General features: G+C 36.9%; 2 protein-coding genes across 2 annotated transcripts in view; one reads left to right on the top strand and one right to left on the bottom strand.

Moving 5' to 3' along the window:
- Positions 1-13453, bottom strand: part of LOC145686648 (Golgi-associated PDZ and coiled-coil motif-containing protein-like) — a 116998-nt gene that overhangs the window by 65159 nt on the left and 38386 nt on the right. The gene's annotated exons all lie outside the window — the stretch shown is intronic.
- The window catches only part of LOC145686647 (uncharacterized), a 31919-nt gene continuing 19865 nt past the window's right edge, over positions 1400-13453 (top strand). The window contains exons 1-3 of the mRNA XM_081760128.1: positions 1400-1732; positions 10518-10694; positions 11996-12166. Coding sequence (XP_081616254.1) covers positions 1637-1732; positions 10518-10694; positions 11996-12166 — 444 coding nt within the window. The 5' untranslated portion in view covers positions 1400-1636. The remainder of the gene's footprint in view (positions 1733-10517; positions 10695-11995; positions 12167-13453) is intronic.

The raw sequence follows: 13453 nt of genomic DNA, 5'->3' as shown, positions 1-13453 counted from the left end.
TCTTGATAATGTTTATTCTTTGTTACGTATAAAAAAAAAATCTCCATAAAGATGACAAACCAGTTCAATGAAACTATTTAAAACTTCGTTGATCTCAAAGAAGAAGAAGAAAAAAAAGCTTTCCCGTACAAGTGAAGAGGCTGAAAAACAGATTATACAGGTATTCGATGTCCTTAACCAGGAACCTTACTGTATCGTATTTGAGAAACTGATAGAGCGTCGTCACGCTTGTATGTCGTAATTTTTCACATGCCAATGTTTAATCAGCTATTCCATACTTTATTATACAGAGGAGTGCATTTTTGTGTAAGTTTCATGTATCCACTGGCGTCGTTAACTTTTTAAATCTGAGGGGGGTGGGCGTATAAATCAAAATCAAAATTTTCTTTCGACGAAAGTTACATATACACAAAGTAGTATCGTTTGTTTAAATATATTTCACTAAAATCTGGAGGGGACGTGTCCTCCGACCCTCCCGCTAACACGCCCGTGAATTGTATCGTCGGTCAATATACAATGTCCTAAGCCACAAAATGGCAATTTTGAGTTATCCCCAGTAGAGAGCTTCTCGAAGGTAACTGAAGTGCCACAAACAAGCGTAAGTGAACTGCAATCATATTGTTGGGCATAAGCGATATTAAAAGCTATTTCCACAACACAACATAAGGGGACAATATTGACAAATCTCAAAGACATACGAATAAATATTATTTCTAGGACCCCTAATAGTAGACATTTTTTACTAAAAGTGCCCATGACTCATTTTTGTTTTATCTACCTTTTGTGTGCTGTTTTATTTATGTAATGTAGTGAACCTGTTTGATGCTTCATTTCTAATTTCATGTTCGTATCGTACATGGAGTAAGAAAATTTTGTCTTAAAGTGGGCCCCCCTCGCACGGCGGGGAGCTTCCCTGGAGAGCAGTTGCCCTCTCTGCCTCCCCCTCCCACGTGTTACGGTTCTGCATTTTAAATCATTAAAAATGAGTTTTCATTTCGCCAAAACCTAATTAAATCAACGAAATGTAATCTCGTTATTTCACACATTTTCAATTTCCAATCGTATCTTAGAGTGAGACAAAAATGGGAGTGTAATTTAAGTGAATTAGATAAATTATCAGAGAAGTTGATATATGTATTTGTCACTGAAAAAGACGAAGAAGGAATAAATTTAATGAAGGAATAAGTACGAAATTTGTGGATATCACCCTCAGCTGCCCTTGTTTATAAACAGCTGATATCAATGATATACACAGTAGCCGCGCTTATTGATAATAATACAGTTTGCACTAGAATTACACATCAAAAAAAGAGAGAGAGAGAGAGAGAAAACAAATGAGAACTCTGACCTTCAGATCGCATTAAACGACCATCTTTGACCTCTCTAAAGCACCGATCCGCTGAACAGTTTATTCCTAGTGTTCTGTATCAATAAGCTGTCAACAACTTAGTAAGTTGGGTTTCGACCACCTTGTTAAAGGCCGCTTAACGCTTGGGTGTTCCTTGTTACTTGGGGGAAAAAGTGCTTCTCTCTTTCTTCCTTTTCGGAGCTAAAACAGTGTCGATACTGTGAAGTGGATCCCTACTCTCCGTTCGCAAAAGACAGCCAGTGGTTAGTGAGGTCTGCTGGAACAAGGATGTTATTACTGTTTGCTCTGGTGTTGGCTGCCGAAGCAGCAAACAAACACATTGCCGCACCGGCCAACTCTCCTTGGAACTTCCATAGCCTCCAGGTAAGTGAATAACACCATAAAGTAAGTGAAAAAGATCTCGCTTCTTTTCTCATAGAAAGTTTGATAACGTTTTACAAAAACAGAGAAACTGGTTAAAAAAAAAAAAAAAATAGAATTTATCTCGACGATAGAAATGTATCATTATAAAAGTTCTAACGTAATTCAACATTTTTTTTTTTTTTTTTTAACAAATGAATGGAAAATAAATGAATACGGGTGCGGTCTACTCATCATCCTAGAATTCAATGATTGAGGGTTTGATCTCCCTCATTATGCCTGATTAAAATGAGATATACTAGTATTAAATGTAGGGTCACGGTGATTCAGTTGTAAACCGCTCGTTTCTGGTGCGAGCGGTCCCTAGTTCGATCCTCAATCAAGCAAGTTTGTGGTTAACAACATCGTGTCAGTGGGTTTCCCAACATTTTCATTCCACCAATTATTTCATAATAGGTATATCACTTTCATTAATCATCCTTCAGCCTGTAAGGCATAATCATGGAACGTAAATGAGAGTCACTATGTTTGTGACTTCGTATCCTTTGAACCACCCGACCGATCTCGAACAATTTTTCAACATAGATGAGCTTCGGGCCTCGGATAGATTTTATCATTTCACTTTGATGATACAACGTAACGGAGGGAGTGGGGAAGATATATAAAATAAATAAAACTTAACTCTTGAACCACCCGACCGATCTCGATCAAATTTATCACATAGATGAGATTCGTGCCTGGAATGTTTTTTTTTTTTTTTTTAATTGTTTCTTTGACGGTGCAACTTAAGGGAGGAGGAGATATTTAAAAATGATAGAAAATGATCAATATTAGTGTCGAATCCATAGTTTTCGGATTCTCTGAGATGAACAGTGAAACTTCTGATGCTCATTAAATCCAAATTCAGCCCCACAATTTGGGGGAGGGGGATATATATATATATATATATATATATATATATATATATATATATATATATATATATATATATATATATATATATATACAAGTGATCGAAAATGACCGATATTAGTGCCGAATCCATAGTTTTCACGGTCGCTGAGACGAACAGTAACATTTGCGATACAGTTTAAGCTCAAATTCAATCCTTTATGTCCAAAATAAAAGTACTCTCCCCGTGCGAAAAATGGGTATTCTGCTAGTTTAATTTAAATGTGTATTAACACTTTCACTCCTGGGCTTAGTGCATTATATATATATATATATATATATATATATATATATATAAGAAAGCATGCGAAATATATCTTTAAATCTTCTGTTTTACAATGAATATAACATTCACTGGCACTGTTGGATGGAACTGCTACAATATTACCAAGCTAGGGTTCGGGCTTCGTCCATTTGCATTATTAAGTCGTCCCGAGTCCTACTCGAACTTAGGATTGAATTTTTTCTTTCTCGACATGTGTACAGTTGATATGAATCAGTGGATTCTTATGATACACAGAAATATAGATGAAATTTTGACATTCCCACCAGACGATTGTCACTGTTACATACGTAGACTCTTTAAAGTGCATAAGACAATTACGCACACCTAAGAGTGGGTTATGCCTCATGGCTACACAAATGCATGGTGTCTCAACTTGTGGTACACGCTTCATTGCCGGCGATTCGTGTGATTTATGATGGTACGCCAGTGGAAAATGTCAAAAATCCTCTGATCTAAAGAATTAGACTGGCAATAGCAACATCTGTCTGGGTTCGAATTCACCCTGAACCATGGGTGTTAAGCACTATCTTTCACCATTCACTTTTAATGTTCTCTTTTACCGTCAAGGATACAACCACACGACGTAAAACTCAAATAAATAAATCCATGCTCCCCTCGTTGCTAGCACGCTGCATGCTATCAGTGCACGCGATTCTGAGTTCGATTTTACATGGTGATTCTTTTAATAATTATACTCCCGTCATCTCCTTTAGTTAAAACCTATTCCCTTCTAGCGAGCGTGCCTCACGGCTTTTGAAATTACTGCTACATATAAGGACTTGAATTTTTCTTCTTTCTAAAGACTACTTTCAACATTCCTAGGCTGTATTTTATTTCTCATTTAAACTTAGTGCTACCCATGTGTCAAAAACTAGTTACCTATTGTATTTGTTTCCATTCCAACTTACATAGTACCTTTAATTAAACTTCCTCTGAGAAAGAGAACTTGGAATGATTAGTAAGGCGTCTCTCTACCAACTTGTCGACATGGACTCGAGATTCTCCCCGTTCGTCTAGTGGCTAATGTACGCGGACCAGGATTCGATTCTCAGTGGAAGAGTTCTCTCGCGGCTTTGTGGATAGCGTGCGCTCCTTTAGGTGGGATCACCGGCGGGAGCTCATGTGATTCGGATCCCACGTTAAGCTATAGGTCCAAGTTTCATATAGCCTTGCTACTGAAAGGGACACTAAATTCAAATCACATATAACATCAATTTTCGGTGGGAGATCAATGAGCGGATTCATTACGGTGGTTCACACTTCACCTTGAAGTGTAGGCCTCATCTCATATGGTTTCGGTACTGAAAAAGGACGCTAAACTTGAACATACAAGCGGCTAAGAGATTGAAGAATACTGACGAGTAAAGGTCCCCCTTCACCTTGCACTGTCAAATGGGTCATAAACAGTTAGGGTTATGATTTAGATTTCTGGGCTTTCGCCATCTAAGACCATTTAACCCGTCACGTTTGAGGGACTACGTCCCTCGGCGAGCACACTATCCGGGGAAAGGGAAGGAAGGGAGCGGCCTGGGACCTATAAGTTAGGTACCACCCCGGCATTTGCCTGGTGTGAGTGAGGAAAACCTCATTCAGGGTGACTGGCCTGAAAAAGCGTTTCACACTTTTTCGACCGAATGCCCCACCGGGAATCGAATCCGGAACTGAGTCAAACGAAACGATCAACAATAATTAACTGTTGCTGACTTAAAGACTTTCTATTCATAAGGATTATGAGTTAATTTTCTGGACTTTCGACTCTATAGCCATCTTAGCCGGTCATGTATGAGAGATGACGTCTCTCGGCGATCACAATGACCGAGGAATTGGGGAAGAAGAAAGGACTGGGTATGTGAGATACCATCCCGGCATTTGCCTAGTGTGAATGAGGAAATCACCGGAAAATGTCACTCAGGATACTTGGCCTTAAAAAGCTTTCACACTTTCCGACTGAATGTCCCCACCGGGAATCGAACCCGGGACCATTCGCCTCAAAGGTGAGAGTGTTAGCGACTACGCTAAGTGGGACCACTTTCTATTTATAAAAGATATCGTCAACCACTTCTGTATTATCTACCAAGTTTTCAAGTGAAAAGAAATGAACAAAACCATATTTTACTCCAAAATCTACTAAAACGAACATCTGTTATTAGGATCCTCTAGTGGGCCTTATAAGATCGTAATATTAGTACGTGCGTCCATTACTCTATGCAACAACTCTTGAACGAAAGCGAGTGTTATTATTATTATTGCAACAGGCAGAGGATTATCTCGACCGAGTTCGTTAGAGTAAATCTGTTAATATATTCAAGGGTAACGGTAACTTTACCGGTAGCTATCCATATACCATACATGGCATGGAATACTAACCGTTTCACCTACCAGTATAGATATTTCATTCATAAATTTTCGAGTTATGCTCTTTACTGTCTTTAGCAGAGGTTATTTTGAATGCAGACATACTTGTAATCCATACGACACACACACACACACATTATATATATATATATATATATATATATATATATATATATATATATATATAATGTCTCAAAAACATAGGGTACCCCTGGCATAGGGTAACTCAGAGTTAAAACAAAATGAAAGAGGGGAAACCGTCTCCAAATATAAAGTTTTCAATCTAAAGTGAAGGAATATTTTAAATCAGACGAGTCGTTTGGGCTGTACACTCTTTATGCGCCCAATGTTAAGTGAAACTTCCTCGTTGCCATTTACCTGAGGCTGTGGAGGGAAGGACGGGAGGGGAGGTGGACAAATTTTGTAAGAATGTGGTGAATGGGGGCATGTTTGAAATGGGGACTGGCTATCGACACGTTAGCATAACAGACAGTAACTTCATTCACTTATGTTATGGATCCAAGTAAATGGCAACGTTGAATTTTCATTGAACATTGGGCGCATACAGAGTGTACAGCCCAAATGGCTCGTCGATTAAAAAAAAAAAACAAAAAAAAAACTTCACATTCGGAGACGATTTCCCCTCTTACATTTTGCTGTAGCTCTGATAGTAACAGAGTTACCCTATGTCAAGGGACTTTTGAAACACCCTATATCTCTCTCTCTCTCTCTCTCTCTCTCTCTCTATATATATATATATATATAATATGTTTTTTTGATATGCGTAAAGGCGATTTGGGTCGAGTTTATTTAAAAGAAATCTAAGGATGAGCTTATGTACCGCTTCTCTCTTTTACATTCCCACAGTAATATATTATAGACTATGGCGACCAAGAATTGAACTCGATGCAAATTATTTCGTTTTCTTAGTAAATGAACGAAAATCGATTACAAAAATAATGCCTAACTGCTGATATAATGCGCTATATTTATTAGAACACATAAAAGATGATTAATTTCTCAACTACACTCTGTAGGATTTTACAATAAAATCCTTTAAATTCTGCTTAAAGCAACAAACCTATTAGTTCATTCCGTTTAAACATTCATTGATACTGGCTGCTGATGGAACTCTTAAGGGAAAAGACACAACGCGGACACGACTGGTACTTTGGACCTGAGTAATCTCTAAAACAATACAATGAATTATATATATTTAAAAAAAATAAACTTACTTCCTAATATCTATTTTGTACACAACAAAAGCAGAGTAAATCAAGAAGGCCGCCATATTGACCGAAGATTGAGGACAAATTTTCCTCGGTGGTTTTTTTTGATAGGAACAGTTTCAAAAGAGCCTGCGAGATGTTTTTCCCCTCTTCAAGTAGAAACACAATGACTTGAAAACACAGTCAGTTAGTTTGTAAACCTTTACGACATGTTCAAAGTTTTGCTGATTTGATTACAACTAGCAATAGCATACAAATAAAACATGTGATCAATTTCTATGCTATCAAAGTATGTTTTAAGTGTGAGTTGAGCCAATTTATTCCTGGAAATTTGAATCCTAAAAACCGGTTTATCTATCTCACATGAATAGAAGGCAGCTTAATCTTATCATTTATAAGACGAAAAATTAGCAGTATCGCTCACATAATTTACTTTTCTTCTTATAAACGATATAGAGGCACGAAGAAATGTATGCTAGGAGTCGCCCACAAAGATAGGGGGGGGGGAATCACATGGATCAGAAAGATGACAGGAGTGATGGATATTATCATAGAAATAAAGGCATTGAAGTGGCAGTGGACCGAATATTTTGCAAAAAGAAATTATCATTGTTGGGCAAAAGCAATTCTTGGCCGGATATTAAGAGAAAAAAGTATCTAAGAAACGTCATCACAATGTGGTGTGGTGAAATCAAGGAGCACTGATGAATAACGTGGAAAAGAATTGCCCGATACAGATGATTGTAGAGGAAAGTTGGGAGACATCATCATCCCGTAGTGTAACAACAATATATATCCGCAAATTTTGTTTTATATGAAATTCTTTGATAGACAATGGATCAACACCGAAAAGACCTATCTTGTTTTGTCAATGGTTCTTTGTATTGTAAGCAACAATATTAATATTTCAGCTGCTATTGATAAGAACGGTATGTAATGCAGACATCTTGACATCGCATTTAAACTATTTTATTATGAGTATTATCGTGATTGTCTGTATTATGTCCAAACATCAAACAATGATAACTTAAGCTGTTCTTTTCTTTCGTCCGAGTTTTACTTCCACGAGTAAATCCAATTCCTAACATTTCAAAATCTATAATTGTTTTCACTGTTGTGCCTACAGTATACAAAAAAATGTTTATTGATAGTTATTGATAGATATTGAAGTCCTATCTTTAGAGATTTGAGCAGATACAGATATATCCACAGGTATTCGCATTTATATAGCTTTTCCCGAATATACGTATTTTGGGGAAGAGTGCGGGACAAATGGTGGATAAAACTGCGGATGCTCAGAATTTTTGTGATTATTTTTCTAAGCACTATGACTTCCTGTATTAAAGTGTGATTGGTAGCCCTAACAATTCGGAACAACAGCAAAAGTGTTTCGTTCGATTTCTTATTTTTTCCCTACTGAACAATTTTCAATTTTATGTACGGAACAAAGATGCTCATGTCTTAGAAGATTAAAAAAAAAAAAAAAAAAAAAAAAAAAAAAAAAAATGGCCTGAAATTATTTGACACATATGGTATTATCAGCTTGGTATTCTTCTTGCCAGAAATCTGTATTTGAGATTGCTTGAACTAACTCCGTATTTCTTGTATTAATTTCATAAATTGTATCTCCATGGATTTTACTACATTATAGTAAGCGTGGTTACTTAAAATCGGAAGATATTATACTTAATATTAACTTGAATTTAATTAATATCACAGCATTTACAGAAATACTAAATATATATTTATAATTATTATGCCAGAAACTATTTTTCAAATCATAACTGTTATAGAACAAACGAGCTGCATTCTGTAATCTTATTATCTGAGGATGCGGATGCGATACCTTGTATTCACCTCTACTAAATATCTGCTAGTAAGTTTCCACAGATGCATAAGAACATTGTATAACACTCAGTAATATGTACCTGTTAGAAGTGGAGCCTTAACACAAGATCCCAGATTCAATGTTTTACTTCTAAAACGTGTGGTCCCTGATTCAATTTCCATTAAGGGTACGTGTCTCGGATACAATCCATAGAGCTGATTCGGATCCCTATTCGAAAATAGATTGCCAATCTCACATTGCCTAGATGCTGAAAGAACATTAATCTTCAATCAATCAGAGTAAATCGACAACACAACACAGCATCCTGATCCTGACTGAGGTCTCTTCTGTTTTTCTTCGTCATCTTAAATATAGTAACAGATTTGATTTGATTGATTGAGTTGTACGTCCCGTTCAGCAGCGAGGCTATATGAGACGTGGACCTACTGATTAACGTGGAATCCGAACCACATGAGCTCCCGCCGGGAATCGAAATTATAGTAACAGAAATAAGAAAATTCAGTAAAAGAAGAAACAATTAACGATATAGCCCGTGAAGAGTCCAGTTAGTTCCTGGTGAACATTTCTTTTCAGCTAAATCAGATGTGAACTTGAAGGTTACAGTGGAATCCAGACTACCGTAAGGCGTTCAATGCTATCCCATCAGGAATCGAACCTAGGATCTCTGCTCCGAAGGCACGCGCGCAAGCCACTATCTCAGCGAAAAGTTTGTGATTAAAGCATCTGCTCTCATGATCAACGCCCAGGTTTATGCCTGTCTTGGTTCACAGTATAACTTCCTCACTCATGTAGTTCATCATTCGTCCTTCCGCTAGATTAATTGAGGAAAACATTCAGCTCTCATCGAGAATCGAACACAACACCACGAGCACTAGAGGCAAGCATGTTCACCAGTAAGATTATACGGGAGTTTTGAATTCAAGGGTAATAATTAATAAATGAATCTCTGTTACGAATGTTGTACTCTTGACTACAATATGTCGGAAGTATATTAATACAAGTAAATAGCTGGGAAATGTAGTCACTAGGCATCACCAATGGGGTACCGAGAATCCGGAAGTTACTCATCAGCATTCATTACACCCTGTCCAGTGTACGATATGGTAGGGTGTTACGTCTCAGAGAATTCTTTACTTTACTTCTTTGGCAATGGCAATGCAATGACACTCACCTGTCACTCATACCGGGCGATGATTCACGAGTTTTTGTGTCCTGCAGTGGAGAAGAGGCCAAAAGTTTGGATCCAACAAGATGGTGCCACAGCGACACATCCAGAGCCACGATGGCACTTCTTCGACAATCGAATTATTTCACAAAGTGCAAACATACATTGGCTTCCATGATCACCAGCTTTAGAAAGCGCCTGATTTTTCCTTTGGGAACACCTCAAACACTGGACCAGCTCAAGGAAAGCATATGCGCAGAAATTTAAGCGAGAACTCCAGCAACAATGAGACATGTAATGATAAATGTTGTGCCACGAGTTTATGTGTGCGAACTAAATAATGGTGGGCATTTACGCGTATTCACACGTACACGACAGAAATATCCCTTATGTAATATATGTAATACCAGCAAGTCAATACATATTGCTAACTTTTGAAAAGAGTATGTTGTTTTTGAAACTCCTTCGTGACTTGTGGCCCATCCTGTGTACGAATGTCGCTCTTGTTCTCAAGAATAACATCTTTAACGTACAAATACACAACATGGGAATTATAAACATCTGTACAGAAACGGAATTAGTACTGCCCGTGTATTATGCGCATCCTATTTTTTCCTTTAAAATGTTGGGAAAGAGATATATTGAGTTTCAATCGATTTCTTAATATTAAGAATATGTTAAGATTGGGCTAACAAAAATAACCATAAATAAAATTCAAGTACATACATAATAACGCTTCATATTCACATTAAAAATTTTCTTTTGGCTTGTATGTGTGTAATTATAAGAACTCACAACTTACTCTAATATTAAATGATCAAAAAGGATTCAATTTGATACACATTTGTTTATAACATTTATATACTCCTAAAGTTTCTACCATTATATACTCTTATTAAGTAGGTGTGACTGCCAGATATTATAGATACTAATATTTTGTTTATTTATTTCAGACCATTCTAACATCAATTGACGACCGACTACGTGCCCTTGATGCCCTATATTCAGTTCGACTAGCGCCTCGATGGGAAATGAATTTAGATCAGTTCAGTCGACGATTAGAGGCCACAGAAACACGGCTTGGACGAATCGAAAATTTACTGGAACTACGATTAGATAAAATCTCCGAGGTTTGTACATCTTCACTGCACTATTATAATTTTAAGCAATTAAGTTTTCTTCTTATTTCTTGCTACAGAATGCTACGCTCTATTCCACTGACTAGAATTCACAACTAAAGAATAGCTACAGAGTACATTAGAAATTTGAAAGCACACAGATACTTTAAGACAAGCAGTATTTTATCATAACTCTATCCAGAGGTAAAAGTGGATCTGAAAAGGTAGGGGGACGGTAGGTAGCGGCATGACGTCACGCCGTCCCCCTGCCTATATTTGTCCATTGTGATTTTTTGGGAACTGAGGAGACGACGTACATATTTTTTGGAGGTGGGGGAACGGCTTCCCCCCTGACTTTGTCAGTGAATATATATTTGCATTTAAATGTTAAATTAATAACTCCGTTGGAAAGTGTCAGAGCAATGGCCGCCAAACTTACGAAGCTTCTGAGCTACTGTACTGTTTTTAAATCCTATTGTGAGCTATCAATCAACGGAACTACCGATTTTTTAAATATATAAATAAATAAATATGAGACTGAAAATGGCAGTTGCACGGGAGAAACAAGCAGTTATAGTCAGCGCCCCCTGCCGTTAGCGTCAGCTCAGTGGGGAAATCAAGGATAACCAACCGGAGCGTTAACGCGATCTACCGAAAATGTCCCCGGTAGCTAGTAGCGATCGACGGTTTGGCAATCACTGCTTTAGAATTTGAGTTTGGGGGGTTAGCGTTCCGTTCAGAAACGAGGCTACATGAGACGTGGACTTACAGCTTAACATGGGATCAGAATTATATGTGCCCCCTCCATAGATCGAATCTGGGTCTCCCACGCCGAAGATGAGTACGCTAACCATACGAGTACAGCTACGAGGATGGGAAGTTTTAGAAGCATAACATATGGAAATCAATAGTAAACGTTACTTATTCCGATCCAATATCTGACAACACTAGTACTTCCCTAAAGATGAACAGAGAAAAGAAAAATGCTATAAGGATCGTTCAACTTGAAGAACTTACGAAAATAACATGTTCTCTCTATGAAAAATAAGTTCCCTTTCTTGGAAACTTCCCGAATACTGAACAGGTCCAAAAGAATCATTTGTGTAACCAAATACAAATAAAGTCATTTCCTTATACACTTCATCAGAATAACATAAAATGTGATCCATTTTTTTTAAAAAAAAACCAGGTCTCAGTGGGTGGTACTGTGACTTGCTTCCTCAATTCAGAATGTGATCATGTTTTTAAAACCACTTTATTTTGTCTGTTCAGTTTTTTTGTACTACTGTCAAGTATTTTTCTTGTCTCTACAGGCAATTAATGGCCGCCAAATGAAGGAGGATTTTTCCAAAGACCAGCTAAACCATAAAGTCGAATCTCTATATGAAAGAATGAATTACAGATTGAGCTACATTGAGACCAGGATGGAGCTCGGGACAGCAAAAATGAACGCCAAAATAGACACAGTCTCTACAGAAATACAGGTGAAGTATGTTCTACTCATTCGTCTTTTTGACATTGTATATGTCAATATTGGAAGTTTCCGATCAGATAAAGCTTGTAGGTCGAGAAAACGATAGGAGGATAATATAAAACACGACTTTGGGAGATAGGTAATCACAAACTTGAGTAGATTCAACTAACGCATTAAGCATCCACTGGTAGCTTATTCCTACGGTAATGAACTTGCGAGCTATTTAAGCTGTAACATTTTACATTAGTGCGTAACGAAAAAAAAAAAAAAAAAAAAAAAGTCTGAAGATAAGATTGATTTAAACTGTTCGCTGAGTAAAACGTTTATTTAAAAATTATCAACGTGTAATAGTTTTGCCAACTATCCACTTTGGGTTAATCAGACACGAGGAATACACAGGTAGTGACAGATTTAATATGAGAGAGAGCGAAAAAATCCTGAATACTGATTGGTTACTATAGGCTACTATAGCCAATCCCCTTACATCACACACCAAAAATTAAAAAAAAAAAAAAAAAATGTAGGCTGACTATGGATCAGTTAAACGAACATAATTTAGCTCGCCAAGCTCCTTTGTTGGCCGAGTAAAACAATTTTACTACTTTTTCAGAAAAAATTGAAATAAAGTTACCAGAAGAAGTATTTTTTAAAAATATTTTTTAAACCATTATCAAGTACATGTCACCTTATTATAATGTCTATACATATGAATTTGGTAAGATTAGGTAACACTTTTTAAATCATCTCACAGTATTTTTTCCCTCTTTTTATATTTTGTTTTGTGGAAATTGTTTTACTCGAAAGCTCGAAATTACATTACTGAAGTAAGTAATCATTTACGTAAGTATACCAGTAACTTTTTTTTAATTACATTAGATTACATGAGACTTCAATACATAGTATAACAGAAATAATAAAACTGATACTAGTGCATGGGTTTATCCATAGTTATCCCTGTAGGTTACACCAGAGAGATGCAAATAGGTGATGATAAAACAACTGGTAAAGAAAAAGTGGGGAGGGGGGAAAGGAGAGAACCTTAAGAAAAAATTCTCGCAGAGATCTGGCCTGGAGCAGATTATTACATTTGGTATGTGTTTAGAAAGCTGATGTACGTTATTTTTAGAACTTTTCATATTAAGCAATTAAATCTTAATGGTAACTTCGTCACTTCCTGCAGTTATGCTACACTGGCTCAAGGGATGAATAAAATGTGAAATTCTGTAACCAAACAATTTTCCGAAACAACTCAGAAAACGGGAAATATTCCATTAATAATCCAGAAAATGATATGACG

This window comes from Thermobia domestica, chromosome 5 (assembly GCF_964235325.1).
Source record: "Thermobia domestica chromosome 5, izTheDome1.hap1.1, whole genome shotgun sequence".
Lineage (NCBI taxonomy): Eukaryota > Metazoa > Arthropoda > Insecta > Zygentoma > Lepismatidae > Thermobia > Thermobia domestica.
This window is presented reverse-complemented; position numbering and strand designations above follow the sequence as displayed.